The 19,863-nt window shown below is 36.2% G+C and overlaps 6 protein-coding genes, 1 long non-coding RNA gene and 2 other non-coding genes across 16 annotated transcripts; 5 read left to right on the top strand and 4 right to left on the bottom strand.

Annotated features, from left to right (window-relative positions):
• Nucleotides 1-711: 711 nt before the first annotated feature.
• Nucleotides 712-9,791, bottom strand: Zasp66 (PDZ_signaling and DUF4749 domain-containing protein Zasp66). 7 transcript variants are annotated; one of them, XM_065307169.1, is made up of 9 exons: nt 9,498-9,791; nt 6,869-7,006; nt 6,629-6,777; nt 5,339-5,597; nt 2,886-3,035; nt 2,386-2,436; nt 2,032-2,120; nt 1,745-1,898; nt 712-1,681 (listed from the first exon to the last, which is right to left on the bottom strand). In XM_065307169.1, the coding sequence occupies exons 2-9, from the start codon at nt 6,983-6,985 to the stop codon at nt 1,553-1,555; spliced, it is 1,098 nt and encodes a 365-aa protein (XP_065163241.1). In that variant the 5' UTR covers nt 6,986-7,006; nt 9,498-9,791; the 3' UTR covers nt 712-1,552. The 7 variants fall into 7 exon arrangements, with proteins under 7 accessions (XP_065163241.1, XP_065163238.1, XP_065163240.1 ...); XM_065307166.1 differs by lacking the exon at nt 9,498-9,791 and adding an exon at nt 7,397-7,556; XM_065307168.1 differs by lacking the exon at nt 9,498-9,791 and adding an exon at nt 7,083-7,101.
• A 51-nt stretch (nt 9,792-9,842) lies between these two features.
• Nucleotides 9,843-11,694, top strand: LOC135795482 (uncharacterized). Of its 2 annotated transcripts, none has more exons than XM_065307165.1 (2): nt 9,843-9,904; nt 10,470-11,694. In XM_065307165.1, exon 2 carries the CDS (start codon nt 10,541-10,543, stop codon nt 11,633-11,635), a length of 1,095 nt encoding a protein of 364 aa, XP_065163237.1. In that variant the 5' UTR covers nt 9,843-9,904; nt 10,470-10,540; the 3' UTR covers nt 11,636-11,694. The 2 variants fall into 2 exon arrangements, with proteins under 2 accessions (XP_065163237.1, XP_065163236.1); XM_065307164.1 differs by lacking the exon at nt 9,843-9,904 and adding an exon at nt 10,172-10,351.
• Nucleotide 11,695: 1 nt separating this feature from the next.
• On the top strand, nt 11,696-11,767 carry TRNAM-CAU (transfer RNA methionine (anticodon CAU)). Its single transcript has one exon. It is a non-coding gene; the product is annotated as a tRNA-Met (tRNA).
• An 87-nt stretch (nt 11,768-11,854) lies between these two features.
• On the top strand, nt 11,855-11,926 carry TRNAE-UUC (transfer RNA glutamic acid (anticodon UUC)). Its single transcript has one exon. It is a non-coding gene; the product is annotated as a tRNA-Glu (tRNA).
• A 140-nt stretch (nt 11,927-12,066) lies between these two features.
• Nucleotides 12,067-13,944, bottom strand: VhaAC39-1 (V-type proton ATPase subunit VhaAC39-1). Its single transcript, XM_065308488.1, has 4 exons — nt 13,715-13,944; nt 13,005-13,513; nt 12,691-12,945; nt 12,067-12,635 (listed from the first exon to the last, which is right to left on the bottom strand). The coding sequence occupies exons 1-4, from the start codon at nt 13,833-13,835 to the stop codon at nt 12,474-12,476; spliced, it is 1,047 nt and encodes a 348-aa protein (XP_065164560.1). The 5' UTR covers nt 13,836-13,944; the 3' UTR covers nt 12,067-12,473.
• Nucleotides 13,945-14,353: 409 nt separating this feature from the next.
• Nucleotides 14,354-16,411, top strand: Ahcy (adenosylhomocysteinase). The gene is made up of 3 exons (XM_065308487.1): nt 14,354-14,505; nt 14,644-14,834; nt 15,225-16,411. The coding sequence occupies exons 1-3, from the start codon at nt 14,478-14,480 to the stop codon at nt 16,305-16,307; spliced, it is 1,302 nt and encodes a 433-aa protein (XP_065164559.1). The 5' UTR covers nt 14,354-14,477; the 3' UTR covers nt 16,308-16,411.
• THG (tRNA-histidine guanylyltransferase) lies at nt 16,402-17,460 on the bottom strand. The gene is made up of 2 exons (XM_065308491.1): nt 16,809-17,460; nt 16,402-16,738 (listed from the first exon to the last, which is right to left on the bottom strand). Exons 1-2 carry the CDS (start codon nt 17,415-17,417, stop codon nt 16,412-16,414), a joined length of 936 nt encoding a protein of 311 aa, XP_065164563.1. The 5' UTR covers nt 17,418-17,460; the 3' UTR covers nt 16,402-16,411.
• Nucleotides 17,461-17,593: 133 nt separating this feature from the next.
• LOC135796466 (uncharacterized) lies at nt 17,594-18,209 on the bottom strand. Its single transcript, XR_010549351.1, has 3 exons — nt 18,082-18,209; nt 17,929-18,030; nt 17,594-17,872 (listed from the first exon to the last, which is right to left on the bottom strand). It is a non-coding gene; the product is annotated as an uncharacterized lncRNA (long non-coding RNA).
• Nucleotides 18,210-18,230: 21 nt separating this feature from the next.
• Nucleotides 18,231-19,852, top strand: LOC135796464 (activating signal cointegrator 1 complex subunit 1-like). The gene is made up of 3 exons (XM_065308490.1): nt 18,231-18,624; nt 18,682-18,754; nt 18,823-19,852. The coding sequence occupies exons 1-3, from the start codon at nt 18,573-18,575 to the stop codon at nt 19,676-19,678; spliced, it is 981 nt and encodes a 326-aa protein (XP_065164562.1). The 5' UTR covers nt 18,231-18,572; the 3' UTR covers nt 19,679-19,852.
• Nucleotides 19,853-19,863: the final 11 nt, after the last annotated feature.

Raw genomic sequence — 19,863 nt, 5'->3', positions numbered from 1 at the left:
AAGGTATATTCAATTTAAATATAAAATAGTGAAAAAATTATTATGTCGGCTATTTTAGGGCATTTTCTAAGGGTTTTGAAGGTCTTGAAGATAGCCATTTTAAAGAGGGACTCTTTAACTAGCGCATGGCAATAAAATAGTCTAAATTCATTAATTGGTTTCTGAAATACAGGGCGTTTTCCACACCAACTTTTAAATTTTTCTTAAAATAGCAATTTTAATGGGCATTTTAAAGTACTTTCTAAAGGGTTAAAGGGTCGGGAAGGTATCCATTTTAAAAAAGGGCTCTTTAGCTATTATATGACGGTAATATTGCCTGAATTGCTTTATTGGTTCCGGAAATATAGGGTGTTTTTACGCAAACTTTTTGAAATTTAAAAAATAGTCCATTTTAATGCTATTTTGAAGCACTTTGGGAAGATTTAGAAAACCGAAAAGGTACTGATTTTATAAAAGGGTTCTTTATCTTTAGTATGACAGTAATATGGATAGGGTTATGAAGAGTTTTATCTCAAAACTTTCAAAAATTTAAGAAAAAATGCAGTTTTTTGGTGCTACTGATTGCTACAAAAGGTGGCAAAGGCGAGATGTTGTTATTTACCTGTTATATAACCATCATAACATATAATTTGCACATGCATCTTTTGGATAAAGCCCAAAAAGCTACACCAACATCAGGTAATATATTAAAATGAACATATTACGACACAGTTTAATGAGTATAATAAATTATATTTATTAAGTTACAATAAATAAATTACAACAAATATAAATGTGTGCGTACACATTACATAAGTAACAAGTTGATTGTTTATCGATTGTTTAAGCTATAAATAAGCAGGTATTAGCATCGTATAGCGCAGATTAAAACATTCCCACTCGCTGTGTTAAAGATTTCATTAAAATGGCATCAAGAAAGACAACAATTACACCACAATTTTGTTTTGACTAGAATACACTCGACTTTTCGTAATTGATCATAAATCAAAAAATAATAACGACGCAACAAAACAATTCACGCCATTCAAAAATAATTTATACATTAAATATGTAATCAGTACAAAATTGCATATACACTGCAAGTTTGTCGATTAATTAAATCCTACGTGCTAGTGTTTAATTAGCATTTGTTTAAATATTTACGAGAATAACATATGTACTTTTTACCTATGCGGCTAACGGCTAAGCTATTCGGTATAAGAAAATATATATAATATCGTATATCATAAAATAGTTTTCTGTTTAGAATAATAGGAGTATTATTAAGTTAACTGACTCAGCTCATACCTACCAAACTTTAATTTCAATTCATTGATGTTCATTCATGCTCTTTGTGTTCTTGTTCCTGTTCGTGTTCGTGTTGATGTTTTGGTTTTTTAAAATTTGACAGACATGGTTGAAGGTCGAGTTAAAAGTATTTGATAATTTCGAATATTTGTAAAATATCCGTCGTACGACTAACAATGTTTTATATTCATGCGTTTCGTTCGTTTCTTTTTTAGATTTTGATAAAATAAATGATAAATAAGTTGATTAGTAAGCTCCGGGTCGTTTAGTAACTGCTTTCTGCCATCACGCTCCACATGAGTCGCTTGAAGGAGCCGCTCTGGTGGATGTCTTCCTGGTCGCCCATTGCGCTGCCGGATTGCTTTTGTGGCAAAGAGTAAACTGGTCCAGGTTTCTAATCAAAATATAAATATTGTAAATTGAATATTGGTAGAATAAATATTCCTTGAGTTAGTACCTTTGCTGCTGGGACCTTGTTGGGAGTGAAAATTTTTGCTTGCGGTGGCACGGCGACCTGGTGGATGACTTCACCAAGTTCTCCTTCTTTCACAGCTTTGTATGTTTCAGATTCTTCAGGATTGTACGTGGCTGCTGGCTTACGAACGCTAGCTCTATAATCAACAAATTTAAATTTAGGTTTTTCTGATTTTAATCTTTTTTTAATTTTTGCATTTTAACACAACACTTAATTAAATAAATAGTTATTTCTCTGAATAAAACACAAATAATAAAATAATTACTCACGCTGGCACTCCTGTTTGTTTGTAAATAGTATCGGCAATATTTCCTTCGTTGTACAAGTTGATGGGCGAATTGAATTGCTTGTGCACAATCTAAAATAATTCAAAAAATAAATTACCATCAAATAAATCAACCAAACATAAAATTATGAGGGGCAAACAATTAGTAGCTCTGATTCAGACATGAACATCTGTCGTTGAATGTTCTGCTCTGAAGGAAAGATAATTATCTGTTGAATAATCTTCGTAGATGGCAAAGAGACAAGAAAAAAACAAAACGGGGAGACTTTGAATTGAATAAAAAAAATGCTTGCAAAAATATCGACATTTACAACAACATTTAGAACTCGATAATAACCTGTTTGCTGGGATCTTCATTCTGTATTCTTTCGATAACAGATTTGGCCACCTAGATACGAAGATTTGCATTGGTGCAGAGAAACAAAGAAAAAACAATATTGCTATTAGTTACTAGACTACTTCTAAATACACAGATATTATATATTATTATATTATTTTACATCCTAATGATAGAAGCAGCGTATTTTCACATAAAATACTAAAAAATGTGTTAGTCCTGTAGTCAAAGCATTTTGAATTCAAATTTAAATTTAAAGCATGTTTAAACGCAACAACCTGCCGGTGGACATTATTTTATAAATTTAAATAGCTATTTCAGTACGGCCGTAGTTTTTGGGCCGTGGTGCGGCGAAAAACGTGGAAACACTCAAAAGCAAATTTTAGCGTGCGAATGTTGCTACGCAAATTAAGTTATCTAAACACTTGGCGCACACACAGCACCTAAAAATTATTTCTGCGGGTGGATTTCTTAAATTAAATAAAACAGGTAATTTGTACCTTTTCCTTGTAGTATTGATCGTGATCGATAAGATGATGCGGGCGTGCTCTGACAGTCGGATTCGGATGATGACGCAAATAGGATTCGGTTGGTCCGGCGTCACGTTTCACTTTTGCGCCAGGCAGGACCAAAGGAGTCGTGCGATACGGCTTTATTTTACAAATCACAAACAATAGACGTACATCACCATGATGACCATTTACATAAAAACAAAACACAACAAAAATAATTATTAATAGTTTAATTTAATTTGTTTAAAACATTGTAGTGGAATTGTTAGACAGTAAGACGTCGATCGTATTTTTATCTCTTGCGCATTACGCATAACAAGTGCTTTCGCAACTTTGTTAGGTCTATGCGGATGATCGTATTTTTAGTGTCGCATAAAACGATGAAACACATAAATACCAACACCTAACATAACTTTGACGTCACGCGAGTGGCAAGTGGCAGAATGTAAGACTTTCCCAACCGCTAAGCCTTAAAGGCGGGTTGGTTAATGTTCGTATTGCTGTGTAATAAACGTCGTAACACTTTTGACGAGTAATGCGAGTAATGAAGAACATCACAGCGTATTGCTCGACTAACGCACGCTGGATTTTCTTAAACCACCCACGTTCTACTACGCGCCGTGGTTTACTATAAACTTCGACGTTTGTTTATAATTATTTAGATTACGCACTGAATTTATTCGGTTTATTGGCAACCGAATTAGAATAATGATGGTAAAATAATATTTGCACTAAAAGTTATTATTATTTTTGATTGTTTCTATGTTGTAATCATTTTATTTACATTGCATTAGATTTCATAACGATTTAATCCGCGTGGACATTAATAAATCGTTTTTGGCAAAAACCTAGCCTAAGGAGATTTAATGTGAGATTTAAAATGTAGAGCAAAAGCTTTATACATTTTATTACGAGAAACAAATGCGATGACTTTATGCGATTGACACGATTTAGACATGAATCTAAAGAAACTACAACTTCTACAAGCTCACTGGGTTATTGTGGGTTGAAAGCAAAACACATAAATCAAGATCTGTAAACAGAGTGCAATATTGGCACAGTTACCAATTTGTTTCGAGTGGCATTGCAGTTGCAGCAACCGAAACGAAGACGCAAAACTAAAACCCAATGGATATCAATCATTTTTCTATTATATTTATCAATTTAAAACAAAATAAATTCCTGTATATTTAGAAAAGCACAAATTTTAGGTTAGGTGCCATATGTATTCTATGCTTTGAGTAGCGGTATAAGTACAGAACGCATCATAAATAAATTTTACTCTTTTCTACGCCCCGTATGATCCTACATGAATTTTAATTTTGTTTACGAACGTGTTGAAAGACTGAAAATGTCGCAACGTCACCTGCAGGTCACTCTGCTGCGCAAAAGGTCCAAAACTCCAAGGTCACAAAGCGTAATTAAAATTTTAATACAAATTGACCACAACAAACGAATCTATATCATTGCAAATTCCTGTCGAAGAATTCCTTAGACTTCAATCTTACAAAATACACGAGTGTTTCGTATTTAATGCGTTAGACGTCAGACGATGGCGTGTTATTTTTATTTCTGCTATTTATAAACGGAGAAGCGTGCAACCTTCGTACTATTCGCATAGAGAACTCCCCACATATAGCGGGTGTTTGCCTAATTATATCTAAGTGCGACGATAAATCCAATCAACGCGTAAATCGCATTTGAAAAAAATAAACGAAGACGTTACATCAAGTTATGCAATCGTTAACTTCAAGGGTTTGAATGTTTCATAAAATTAAATCGTCGTATGTATAAAAGAACAGATTCACAGTTTTACACCTTCACCTTTCTCTATTTTCACGGCTTGTCCCTTTACGCTATTAATACCAGTGAAAGAGTTCACGAGCGATTGAAAGAATTCGTTCTGCTTACCCACATTGTTGCGGCTTCGTCCTGGGGACGAAAATGCGTGTTGGAATAGCTACGTGACAGAAGCATTGTGTTTCCTTTGTGTGTTTGTACTTGTAATAATACTTTATAAAACTTTATATTAACCGAAGTGAGAGCGATTAATTTTACACCGATTGAGCACACTTTACGTCTTTGCGAATACCTGCCACCGACTGACGGCCCGTTATGAAATCAAAAATTATATAGCCCCACCCACGGGTTCTGAATGTGTGTAAAACTTTTCGAATCAGCGCGAAAACATTTCGCAGCTTTTTCCGAGTGGCACAAATGAACCCACTCACACTTTTGGAATGAATATGCGTGGTGTGAACGTGACGAATGCCACACGGGTTGCCATCTTGTTTTAAGACCGTGTTTACAATCGTCATATCAACACGTGGTTATAAATTTCCTCAAAAAATGTCAGAAAAATTAATAATAAGCTAATAACCAATTTGATCACATGCCAATAAATATTCAATTAATCTATAAATAATCATTTCGGGCGGTACCTGGTTGACGACATGTACATCCGTGTTGGGATCGTCCTTATTCCTGGCATGACGTGGGATGGCTTCCTCGACGGTATAGTGCATATGATCAAGAGGCGTGAATGGCAGTCCATAGTAGGGCTGAAGGGCTAACGCACCGGGACTGTACACAGATGGGCTGGAGACATTCCCACCTCTTGGTGACAAATGTGGGGACACCGACAGAGGGCTGTAGGTGTGCGATGAGCCGGCACTTCCAGGCGCTGCCTTTGCTTGCTCCCTTAAAGTAAACAAAGCATTCTGGTCAGTTGGACAAAATGAACCAATGTAGATTAGCAAAATCAGCAGGCCACGGCTTCGACCACGGCACTTCAAAAACAGGCGCCAAGCGTTTAAATATAAAATCTGTGCCAAATAAATAGTGCGTGTATCGTTCGGCACGGGCGTGCTAAATATCTGAATCGAAATAAGCGACTCCTGACATGATAAACGTATCTACCACACAGGAAAATGTAAAAAATAAATTTTTATTCACTCTTTTGTAAAAATGCGAATTTGTGTCAATAAATCAGCTGAGAATTTATTGAAATGAACATTTTTATAGTCACCGATTACCAGGATGAATTTATGTGGTGTTGTTGCGAGAGTAAAACGCAAATAACTTTTTGCATCATGCATCACTGCGATTGGCAGACGACTTCCGGTTGTTGAGCAACGCGTATTAAACATATAAACGCTTTTTATCTTTGCGTCAAACGTGCGCGCGGGCGCGAAAACCGGGAGCGAAACAAATGCCTCAGTCAACGTGTGTTCAATACAAGGGGGCTAAAAATAAACCGTTCCATTTGTTAATGATACGATCTGCGATGCTTTTTCGTGTAATAGAAAACGAAATCAATGTGCAAATTTCGCTTCGCATCCCAGCATAAATAAATCTTCATAATTTACGCTGCTTATGATTCATGTGTTTATGAAATGAAAACGCTTTTTGGAAAAGTCGCGAATTTATCCTAGGTTAGTACCCAAGTGTGTGCATCATTGCCGAAATAAAAATTTATTTACATAAGCTACAAAACATTTCGTACAGCTCATACAAAATATCTTACAAAAATATTATCACTCAAGGTTTTTTGTTTCAAGGCACACACGATTCGTAGCGCATTTTGTGTGGATTTGTGCTTGACTAGCAAGCTGGAGGAAGCGGTATCGTGCGATACAGCGCAGGAAGGGTGCGTTGTCTAAGCGAAAACCCAAGAAAGCAGAAAAAAGCAAGAGTTTTATTCATTTCTTTGCGGTAAAAGCGTTTATTACCTTTGCACAACTACGCGCACGGTGTTGCCGGCGTTGCTGAACAAAGTCTGCGCGTCCTGATGGCGGATATCGCGGGCGTCATACTGCCCAACCTTTGAGATAATGTCACCACGCTGGAGGTTACCTTCGGAAGGCGAACGGTAACCCACCTGCAAAGAAAATCATTAAATTAATAAAAAAATTCACAAATTTTTTAAATTACACTGATTTTAACCATTTTTTCTGTTTCAATTAACTTACTCGGGTGACAATTAATGGCGCATTAACATCGGACCCCCCGACTAAACTGAAGCCCCATTGTTCGGTCGGGGAGTCTCGGTGAAGAGTGACGACGAGTTCGTGCGTTTTGCCCCCCATTTACAGCGTGCCACAGTCAAACTAACAAGTGAAATTAAAATCACACCTTGCTCAATTTCAGAGAAAAGTTTAAAATGTTTGAATTGATGCTTTGAACCTTGAATCAGTTGTGTAACGTTCTGGAGCGTCGCGCGACGCGCAACTGAACGAGTAATGTTTATCGTTCGGTGTTTGCGTCGCTCGAGCGCGAGTGAAAATTCGATCCAAGAAAACAATTGCCAAAAAATGCCCGCACGCGTAACGTTCTCGTACTCGTACAACTCGAGCTGCGAACGTAATAAATATTTTCGTAACAAAAGGCTTGTTTATGTTTAGACTTGGATGAGCTTTCGAAAATTTTGAAAAAATTTATTCTTTGATTTTCACTTGTTGGCAGATTGGTTTTGAGATATTGTGACAAACCGGACGCACTTGTTGCAAAGTGGCGCGTTGTGTGTCGCAGAGGGTCAACAGGTTTCGGCACAGAGTGAATTTGGAAACACCTTCGGCCTTCGGCTCACCACCACAATCTCGCACAATCGCGCCACACTGACCAGCGGTGCGCGTGGCCGCTATCCCGGGACGCTTAGACGCTTTTCGCCATCGCGTCCCGGAGGATGTGCGAACGCTCCCCACTCGCCACTCGCGAGATTAGCATCCGCGCTGCAAGACCGCCGGCGTTCATTAAAACACCATTTGCCGGATGAAAATAGAACCGGCGAACGTGCGGACCGCGATATAAAAATGGACCGTCGCGTTAATGGCCATTCGATACACAAATTCGATTTAATTACCCGCGCTTGCAAGTTGCGAACACGTGTTTACGTTCAAATTTAATATAGGTACATGTCAGCGAATTATGCTGTACTAAATGTCACTAAATGTGCACGCCAATGTTTTCGTTCTTTGCTTCGGGCATACATTTTCGGCTAATTGAAGAGAGATTTAAAAATAGCGCCGTAATGCACATTTTTCACACTTGGATTTCGGTTGCATGTGTTTTTTCGGCACATTTTTTCAATTTTAGTGCGTGTTTACGATGTTTGCCTTTCATTTTTATTTCATTTCGTCCTCAATATGTCTCAATTTGAGAATATTTTTTCTGTTGATTATGTTTACTTTGTTTTGCAACCACATTTCAAGTGAAAAATGCTTGTTTTCGCAAAAACTTGACAAAAAACGTGTTTTTTAATCAGAAAAAGTTAAAATCATTTTACTAACACATTAAAAGCTTATTATTTTCCTTGTTCTAATTTAACCTATAAAAAATCAACCTAACCTCAACCATATTATGCAACCCATTGACATTGACTGAATTTACACCGTCCAAGGATGCGTCGAAACTCGTTTTTCATTCAGACAACAAGCAACTAAAAACTTCGACCGCGTTAGGTGGTTTGGTAGACATTCATAAAACGCGCGTGCGTTTGCATCCTTGAAGGCGCGAGTCCTGAAACCACGCATAGACTCCTGGCCCACGCTGTCGCCTGTTGCACAACACCAACGCGCGTTAACGCTATTTACCTAACAAATGTGTTTGGGATAACTTCATCCGCTAAAAACAATTTGTACTCTAACCATTTGCCAATTTGAAGCAATTTTAAACTCATTCAAGCACGAAATGAATATTTACCAACACGCAATCTTTTAATCTTTTCATCTTAGTCTTGGAAGTAGTTTGCAATTTGCTAATGAGAATTATGTTGTGGAAAAGCGTTCGTTAACGCTTAAACGAAGCAGGAAATCTCTTTGGCAAGCGCCAGAGATGCAAAAAAGAAGCCGCTTTCGACTTTCAACTGGAAATGGAGCACACCAAATTGTGTCCTAGTGTTCTAGACTGGTCAACCCAAATAGCGACCTTTGAAATAACTAGCACGCATGTGCACTTGCACTAAATAAACGCACAGATAAATGGCTGTCATGGCAGCTTGCATTTACCTTTTTATTCGTTGATCTATCAGCACATTTCTCGGCCACAAGTTGAACATGCAAATAAATCACGCTTTCAACCTCTGACAGTTGCATATTTAATATGTATTAGTTGGCAGCAATAAAAGTAATAATAAAGTAATAAAAAAAGTAATAGGCAGTTAAACAAAATTTCTAAATGCGCATGCGCACAGCTCTTTACTTCAATATTATTACTTCTAAGTATTTAATGGCTATATTTGTATAATAATGTTTAAAATTTTTGTTAAAAAGTCAAAAATGAACAAATTTGCTTTTTTTATGAAAAATCACATCAAAAGTGCAAAAAATAAATTATATTGATGTTTTTGTATTTTAAAGATAAATTTAATTGCATTATTGCTGCATTAAACGATTTTGCCGATTTGTAATCGCAGAGACATGTGGTCGGGCGCAGCGAAGCAATAAACAAAGCTGGCAGCTTTTCCTTGGCACCACTCGACAGCACACAATTGTTTTGCGCTTTCACCGTGTGTGCACATACAAAATCATAACAATTATATTTAAATCTTGTAACCAAAGGCGATACAGTCATCAGAAGCTTTCACATCCGAAAATAACTTACTTGTTTCTGTTTTTTACCCTGTCCAGACCTATAGTGCCAGAATGCAGGGCGTTGATAAGACATGATTTCACACTTTATTTATAGTATTTCTTAAAAATTTAAATTTCACTGCCGCACAAAAAATCTGCGTGTTGTGGCTTAACCCGGACTCCTCCACCGAATGAATGAATGTGCGAAGTGACAACCGGGCCGCAGTGGGTGCGAATTCGGGAATTATTTATAAAAAAACAAAAATGTCAAGTGCGTGTGGCGAGAATTTCGAGAAGCTGTATATGTGTGTATTGTGAGTGCGCGCGCGAATTTCACGCATTGAAACATTTTTTGTGAAAAGCGCGCACGCTAGGCACATTATTTTATTTCGCGATGATGGTGGGAGAGAAAGAAAAGCCCGGATGTGTGTAGGAATGGTAGGAATAGCGAAAACTTTTCACGGCTTGAGCATATTGCTTCTGAATATGTGTGTGTTTGTGTCAGGGATGTATTTTTAGAAATCGTTTCTTGCTTTTTCGCATTTGTGTATGTGGATATTTCGCATATTTTTATTGTGCGAGTATGAAGTGGGGAATATTATGAGTTTGCTTGTGTCTGTTCAATGTTTTTTCGTATGATGAAATCAAGATTTACATTCTAGAAGCAGGTCAACTCAGTTTCATATAATACACAAGCTTATGAAAATTTAAATACAAACAGGTGGTGACGGTCGAAAAATTTGTTTCTGTTTACATTTGACAAATATATGACAGTATTTTACTAGTTTATTGCAATGAGTAACATTTTTGTTAAACTATTCTATGGTCCCTACGAAGCCAACGGTGTTATTCGGCATAAAATACAAAAAATCTACGGCGTTAGAAGTATGCAACATTAATAATTCTATCGAGTAAAAATTTTAAGTCAAAGCATTAGATTTTGCTTGATATATGCAACCCACATAACATTTTCATGATTTAACTAAGGTTATATATGTTTCAGAGTATTTGGAATCCCAAGAGATCGAATATGAAGCTTTGGAATCACAGCATCTGAACAGGCTTTCAATCGAAATGAATGATCGTTTAATCTACACTTGTGACATACGTTTTTTGCGGTTCAATTTGCCTTTTGACGACGATATAGCAGGAAAACGTATAATTGAAACTATAGAATTCCACAAGGAGTCTTTTTCACAAGAAGCAAACATGCCAAAGTTCCCTGATGTTTCCGAAGGCATGCGAATGCGAAATCCAGACTTGGATGGAAGTTTCTTAGATGACACTTCATTATCTTTAAGTTCTGTTAATGCTCCTTGTAATTCTCTGCCAGACTACCCAATAACTGATGAAGAAGAAGGTGATGATAGGTGGAGTATGGATATAATAGATGCGCTTCGCAATTGGGAAAAAGACACCTTCCAATCGCCCTATTCGTATAACTACGGATGTATAATGCAGGAATCTGAGTCCAGTGATGATGTTGAAGCAATTGAAGAAGATACTAAGGAATCTTCTACAACCCAACCATCAACAGCATCTTCCTGTGCTTGTTTATCATTAGATCCACCTAGTGTCTATTCAGTTTGCTTTGATCCGAAGACACCGTTGAATACTGAAGTATCTCAGAAGGAATCTGTACAAGTTGATGATAATGTTGATGAACCGCATGTTGGTATCAAAGATATGAACGCTGATGCAGAGGCTACGTTCAGTTTGGCTGAATGGAGGGAGGTTTTAGAGTCGTATGTACCTACAGGGTCGGATGACGGAACTGATGATGATAGTTTGGATGATGTTGATCGAATCCTAGCTGGGGAAGGTGCTGACATTGATCATATAGGTGGAGATTCAATTTGTAGATATCCTAGGCAAAGCAGTCCGTCGAAGAAGGTGTTGATTGGTAGTATAGCGAGCGGGACTTCCATAATAGGAGATGAAGTAGAAGATGAATTTGAAGAAGATGTGCAATCGATGTATAATAGAAGTGAATCTAGTTCATGCTTGGACAGACTGAGAGTGAAAATACATGAGTTAGGAAAGAAAAAAGCAAAGGAGAAGTATGAACCTACGATTGTAAGCAGTCAGCTTTGTAAATCTTATAGTGGAGGTAAATGTGTAAAAAATGTAGTGCCAGCAGTAATTGAACCAAAAACTGTAAACAAATAATGTTTTTAGAATATTCAGATGTGTTATTAGAATATTAATAAATTTCTTTGGAAAAACAAGAGCAGAGTGGCGCAGTGGAAGCGTGCTGGGCCCATAACCCAGAGGTCCGTGGATCGAAACCATGCTCTGCTAGCTTTTTTCTTGTTTTGTTATTGTTTAAATAATTTTACTCAGTAAAAAACCAGCGAAAACTTAGATATTTTGCTTGAGTCGGCAACATCCGATATGGTCTAGTGGCTAGGATAGCTGGCTTTCACCCAGCAGGCTCGGGTTCGATTCCCGGTATCGGAAAAGCTTTTTGCCTCTTCACATAACTCATTTGTTTGTTTTATTACACTACCCAAAGCAAAATACTGCTTATTTTTCTTAATTTTCTTTAAATTCACTGTAATTCAGTTTGTTTTTCGTATATTCTCCGAACGCTGGATAAATTTCTATTTGATGATATCATGTGTTTAATATTTCAATATGTTCATATTTTTACATGCTCACTGTATCTCGTGCCTACAAACTAGAATTAATATTGGTATGTATATTACAAATAAAACAATAAACTCGATATTACATCCATTATAACAACACTATCTTACAGATACAGATTGATGCGTGTTGATCAACCGACGCATGCGCAATCCACTAACATTTCTCTACGCGAACGAAAGATATAAACAGATGGACACAAGAAGTTCGGATTATACATTCATAAATTAGAGACAAACGACAAACAACGATGAATGCCGGGGTAGGAATTTTGTAGCGATCCATATCTGCAACCATTTATCATTTAACATTTACATTTGTTTTGTTTCTGTGTGTGTGTGTATTTCGCGTATTGTGCTTAGAAGATTGGAATGTAGTTGTCGATCTTGGCGCGGTGCTTCTGCGCAACGCATTCGGAGATCCACACGATATTGCGGCACTCCTGTTCTTTCAGCTTCAAGTAGGAGTAGAATACTCCAAAGTGGAATTGTTGCAAGAATGCGTTCACATTCAAACGCACCTGGGAAAAAATGTTTTAATAAATAATTTTTGTGTAAATTAAAGAAAAAACATACTTCATGTTCAAAGAATTTATCCTCCAAAGTTTTATCGCCTGGATTATTACCAGCACCTTCGAATAGTTTGGAATACTCGGCGTAATACTCAGCAACTGCTTTCACTTGATCGTAATCTTCAGCACGTGCCAATGCAGCAAGGCCATCTGGATTCAGTTTTCCGCAACGCGGGTACAACTTCGCCCTGTCATCTTTGCTCAACTCAGTTCCGAAAGAGTTGATGGTAATGATGATTGCACGACGATCAGCTTCAAACTAAACAAAACAATCAACAATTAATACTAAATAATAATTTAGACTTAAAATGCACTTACAGCAAGAATTTCACATAAACAATCAGCTGTTTCACCTCCAATACCCTTGCAGAACTCATAAAAAGCCTCCAAATAAGCCTTGTACAGAGTATTACGAATAATCTCAATGTTCATCTCGTCCAAATCCTGTTCACTGATGCAGTCCACAAAGAATGGAGCAAGTGGAGTGTCCACCAAGACAGCATTGTACAACTCAGCCGGAGTGGCAGCCACATGAATGGCTTCCATTTGTTCAAAACTGCCCAAAGGATGGCATTTAGGAATCAACTCAGAGATGGGTCTCTGATGGAGTGTACCAGTGATCAACAGGATGATATTGTCAATCATGTAGCTGTAAGTGATAAAGTCCAGGAAGGTGGACAAAGGCTCAACAGCATGATTTCTCAAATGCTGGAATTCAATCACCAGCTTTTCCCTGAGTTTGTCATCAATGGTGGACACAGCTAGTGGAGATGGTTCATTGGCCAAGAATGCGCCGTAGTCAGTGCCTTGGAGATGCAGCTTCAAGTCTGGTGAGAGATTAAGGTCAATAATTAATCATGTGACACAAAAATTACACAAATCTTAAATTTTTACGAAATTTATGGTTAAAATTCATTTAAAAGTGGTGTATTGAATGATTTGTAGTTGTTTTTAATGATTTTTATGGATTTTATAATATTTAACACAATATGGGGTGGTTTTTTGAAGTTTATTGGTAGTGAGCATACCTTCCAGAGTTTCACATTGTACCAAGTTCAGGTAGTCGGATTGCTTGAGGATTCCACACTTGAAACCCCTGCAGAGGCCCTCCAGGTAACCGCCGTCGATGTTGAACAGGACGCCCTTCATTTTGCACCGATTTGTGGAAGGTTTGCGCCGTGATTATTTACCTCACCCACTTTAGACTACTCGCTTGTCAGTCATATGACTACCACTACAAGTACACTTGTTTCGCGTGACGTTTCTCAGCGCATGACTTCTACGGTGATTTTACAATGTTGTCAGGTTTATAAAGTGGAATTATCAAAATCACAGGTGATTTTATCTAAAACAATAGCGAAACATTACATGAATCAAATATTTAAGTATAATAAATACATTATATTTTATTCTGCAAAGTATAAAATAGGTTATGCTTTTAAAATTATAATAAATTCTATGTATAACTATGATTCTAGTTATTTTATTGCGTATTTAATGTTTAATTAGCTAATCAAATGCATTTTAAAAATGTACAAAGTACATGTAACGTATCCTTTGTTGTGTTATATTTAAATAAGTATAATATAACATGTATAAAGTTTTAAATAAAACAGGATTGCACGCATGCGTATTGGAGCACCCGTCAGTTAATTTATAAATATTCGGCGCCAGTTTTAGAATTCACTTTATTCCGGCGTTTTCGGTGTGAAGCACTGCGTTGGTGATTGTGTGCAAAGTGAATGCGCATTCAGTTCTCGTCATTACAGAAACAAGCAACAGACAAACAAAATGCCAAACAAACCTGCATTCAAAGTCGGTAAGTAAGACTTAAAGCAAATTCAAATAATAAATCATTACTTTTGTTGAGCATTATCATTGCACGTGTTAATTAATTGAGGTTAAGTTCAATTTTAACGCATTTTTCGCGAGTCTAAAACTTTGATTATTTATTTAGCGGACTTGAAGTTAGCCGACTGGGGTCGCAAGGAAATTACTCTTGCCGAAAATGAAATGCCCGGTTTGATGAGCCTAAGGAAGCAATACGGTGCTTCCAAACCGCTGAAAGGTGCTAAAATTGCTGGATGTCTTCATATGACCATTCAAACTGCAGTTTTGATTGAGACTTTATTGGAATTGGGTGCTGAAGTAAGTTTATGTTAATACACTTGGTAACTACTAGTATATTAGTAATTACATCACTAATCACTCCCCCCCCAACTGATAAATTATTACGTTTTTCAATAACAAACTGCTTGTTTAGAAGCAAAAAATATGATAGGATAATATAATTATGCTCTGACCTCTGGATATTTACTGCAAGACCTTCCACTATCACAAAACGCGTCACAGATATGTAAATGTGTCACATTTGCTTATCTACATCTCTGTGATGCAAGATAAACATTTACATAACATGCACCTCAGCCTGAGAAAGTTCTACATTGTTAAACACATGCAAAAAATGCAATGATAACAAAAGATTTGAATGTTGAACATAGCAACACAGCTAAATATGAAATATTATGTTAATTTAAGGTGCAATGGTCAAGTTGCAACATCTTCTCGACCCAAGATCACGCAGCTGCCGCAATCGCCAAACGCGGTGTGCCCGTCTACGCCTGGAAGGGTGAAACCGACGAGGAATACATGTGGTGCATTGAACAAACACTCGTATTCCCCGACGGCCAGCCCCTGAATATGATCCTCGATGATGGCGGCGACCTCACCAACCTCGTCCACGAGAAATACTCGCAATATCTGACAAATTGTCGTGGCATCAGCGAGGAAACCACCACCGGCGTGCACAACTTGTACAAAATGTTCAAGGATGGTAAATTAAAGGTTCCTGCTATCAATGTTAACGATTCGGTCACCAAGAGTAAATTCGACAATCTCTACGGTTGTCGTGAGTCACTCATCGATGGAATCAAACGCGCTACTGATGTTATGCTCGCTGGTAAAGTATGTGTCGTCGCTGGCTATGGAGATGTAGGCAAAGGTTGTGCTCAATCTCTGCGCGCGTTCGGTGGTCGTGTAATCATCACAGAAATCGACCCAATCAACGCGCTGCAAGCCGCTATGGAAGGTTACGAAGTCACCACCATGGATGAGGCGAGCAAAGAAGGACAAATCTTTGTCACCACCACCGGTTGTAAAGATATCATCAACGGGGAACATTTTATGAACATGCATAACGATAGCATCGTGTGTAACATTGGGCACTTCGATTGTGAAATCGATGTTGCGTGGTTGGACAAAAACGCGAAGAATAAGACCAATATCAAGCCGCAAGTTGATAGATATACGCTGAGCAATGGTAAAAATGTCATTGTTTTGGCTGAGGGACGTTTGGTTAACCTTGGATGCGCGACAGGACATCCTTCTTTCGTCATGTCGAATTCTTTCACTAATCAGGTACTCGCCCAGATTGAATTGTGGACGAAACCAGGCACGTACGCAATTGGAGTGCATATGTTACCGAAAACTTTGGATGAGGAAGTCGCGCGTTTGCATTTGGAGCATTTGGGTGTTAAGTTGACGAAATTATCAGCCGATCAGTCGAAATATTTGGGCGTTCCTGTCGCTGGTCCGTACAAACCTGATCATTATCGATATTAATTCAAGAAAGAACAAAAAAAAAGATATACCGCTACTTAATTACGTGTTTTGATTGATTTGGTTGATTTTTTATGATGGATTAAAAAAGAAAGTGTTAATTTTAATCAATATTTTACTTCATCATCGAAAATATGCAGTTGAATTAATACTTCCTTGGGTAGATCCTTGTCTACCGGCCATTCGTAGACTCCAGGTGTTGTAATGTCTAATATTTCATGATTATCACTCCAAAATTTATCCTGAATCATGTCGATGTGTAATGGTAGAACAACTTGTCGCATTTTCTCGTTTCGTGGATTTTTTATGCGTTTTCGTAGCAATGTTGTCCCTTTTTTGTAGATTTCTTTTTCATTGTTGTAATTTATTCCAAACTCAGAGAAGAGTATCTCATTCTTATCACTGGAGAATGTCCCACACAATCTTTGATCAGCCTAGAAATCAAAAAGAATTAAAAATTATGTATTTTGTGATTTAAACTTGAAATTAATTCAATTTACATACTTCTGCATTAGTTAATCCTCCATTAAGCACCAAATTCCAAAATGTTGTATTATATAAATTGTTAATATGGCAATCTGCTTGCCTCCAACTTAAATAATCTTTGAGATTCTGATCAGTTGGATATAAAACTACTCTGGAATCAAATGAAGGTGGATATAATAATTTGTTATCACCAAAGTATTCCCTCCAGTAGTAGACATAGCTGGAACTGAATAAACTGTTGATGTATGTCATTATTTTAGATCCTCTTCTGTTGTATAAAGTTGTGTCTTTTCTCAGTATGAATGAGTATTCATCACTTTGCCCATATGCTACTAAAATGTCTTTGAATTCGCACATAACGCGGATTGCACATTTGTTCATTAACTGTATCGCACGTAAGTCGTTTGGTTTGTCAAATTTGTGCTTGTCTGAGAACTTGTGGAAATGTGCACCATCTATTCGAACAACTATCCATGTATTTTGTAAAAGTTTATCTTCCTGCTCGAAAGTCCGCACGTATTCGAATTTACTGTTTGCCATTTTTACTGTAGTATTAAATAGTCTATTAATTACTAAATTTACATTTAGTTTAATTGATGATATTTGTTTAAAACAATTGATAAACATTAGTGAGTGAGGAAGAGTATGATAAAACTAAAAGTAAGGTTAATTAATACACGCAAGCATGTTGGGACGTGAAGTTGAAAATTTAAACATTTTATGCGCAAATATTGTGTAATAAAATGTTTAATGTTGAGAATATTAAGCACAACGGTCTTTTATATGTTCATGATTAACATATATGAAGTTTTAGGTCTTTATTTATTAATAATCAATAATTAATAATTAGAATTACTTATTTCATAGAATTACTATTAATAATTTACATTTACTATTAATAATTATTTGCCGGAGATGTTTCCCTGCTTTTCACATATATTTTTTACATCAGATGGATTCTCTAAAAGTGAATCCTCGTGTTCGGTGCTTTCCTGTTGCTTTAAATTAACATTTCTATTGTTTTTGCGCCCAGGACGACGAAAACGAGTCCTGTAGCTCGGCCGATAATACTCATGGCTTACCTGTTAACAATTATATAATATTAGTTCTAAATCTAATTATATATTAGTATGTTTACCATAGTAACATAATTTCCTTCTCGGTGTGTTATCATTGCATCAAAATATTGAAATTCGGGTTCAATTTCAGACAGGTTTATCTTTTTTGAAAATGTTGCGACCTGTTATAATATTAATTAATGATTTGTACTATATTACAATCAAAATTATACCTTAACGTTGCTGAAACGTCCCATTTTCAAGCTGTTGTGTGAACATTTGTTTACAATTGTTTTCTTGGAATCATAGTGCAGTTATAATCTCGAATAATATGATATCAAACAAATGAAAGTCAGGTAAACATGTTTTTAGTAAAAAAATTGTATGTTTATCTAAATTTAAATTAAATTCTAAACCTATATGTGTAAAAATTAACGCTTTTAGTGAGTACCCTAGATAATAATGATAATTATTAGTATGAGTGATAGAATCATATAAAAACATTTTGCATGAATACCAAAGTTTTGTAAATGATTGATTTCTACCATTAATTTTGTAAACTGGCAACATTGTAACATATGTTTGATTGAAGCCTTGACTTTGATAAAACAATTGTAGAACTCAAATTTACTGCCTGTCTTTGGATTTCGTACCCTAATTATCGGCTAATTAACAGTATTATTGTGCGCAACTTTTATTGAAGATTAAAAACAGTGTTCGTACAATGCGGTCTGCAAAGTTCTGGATAGATGGAGTAACATATAATATTGGAAAAGGTAAAATATTCAAAAAATCCGACATAAAACACTTTCTAATAAAATATTTATTCACAGATACACAAAATACCAAAAACTTCAAAACTGAAACAGCTGAAGGTAAAATATCCACTAAATTTCGTCTTCCAACGTAAGTAATTATATCAATTATTATAATTAATTACTACAATCATTTATATTAATTTATTTTGTATTCAGTGCTTATTATCATAAAATTTACAATGATCCCAAGTTTAATTTATCAAGAATAAAGAAAACCAACTCAACTGAAGTCCTACTTCCAAAAGAAGGAAATGATGGAGATGTCATCATCACTGGTGATAATATAAATGAAGTTGCAGATGCCAGAGAAGAATTTCATTTATTACTACAGTCAATCAGATCAAAAATCCCACCAAGACAATTTATATCTATACCTACCTTAAGCGATGAAGTTAAGAACAACTTCAAACAATTTAAAGATGAATTATTAAATAGAGAAGCATCTATACCTAATCTAGATGAGAGTGTTTTTCAAAAACCTGAGAAACTTCACATCACCGTCTGTGTCTTTGCATTGCTTGATCAAGTAGAGATTGATGAAGCAATCAAGTCATTACATGAGTTGAAAGAAAAAATAGTAGCTCCTTATTTTAACAATACACCAGCACAAATTAGACTTAAAGGTATCAGCTGTATGGACACGAATCTAAAGAGAACTAATATTCTTTATGCTAATGCATCACTTGTTGATGAGACTGTAGATTACAACCTGCAAACTGTTGGGAATAAGATGGCAGAGTTTTTCTACAATAAAGGATTTATGAAAGAATTGAGAGACAGTGTGAAGATACACGTAACTCTGATTAACACAAAATATCGCAAATCGTCTAATTCACAGAAGAAACACTGGAAGAAGAGAATACCAATCGATGCAACTGCAATCATGCAGGATTACAAAGACTATGACTTTGGCATCTGTAACTTTGATACGTTTCATTTATCTTTAATGTCTAGCAATAGTAAAAGTGAGAATGGATTTTATACACCATTGTCCATTGCTGAACTGACATAAAATGTGTATGTTTCCAGAAAAACGTTATATTTTATGAGCAACCATGAATTTTATGTTTAGTTCTATAAAACTATCCCAGATTGCTAATATGTTTATATTTCTGTATCATAAAAATGATGATAACTGTACTGAAGTTATTTCGAACTGTAAATACCAGTAAAACACTAAAAACGTGTTTATTTCTT

The sequence above is a fragment of the Atheta coriaria genome, unplaced genomic scaffold (assembly GCF_025399875.1).
Source record: "Atheta coriaria isolate IRGN ID8LTWV9N9 unplaced genomic scaffold, Caltech_Dcor_3.1 hic_scaffold_7_pilon, whole genome shotgun sequence".
Lineage (NCBI taxonomy): Eukaryota > Metazoa > Arthropoda > Insecta > Coleoptera > Staphylinidae > Dalotia > Dalotia coriaria.
The sequence above is the reverse complement of the archived record's forward strand: the minus strand, read 5'-3'. Positions and strand labels throughout refer to the sequence as shown.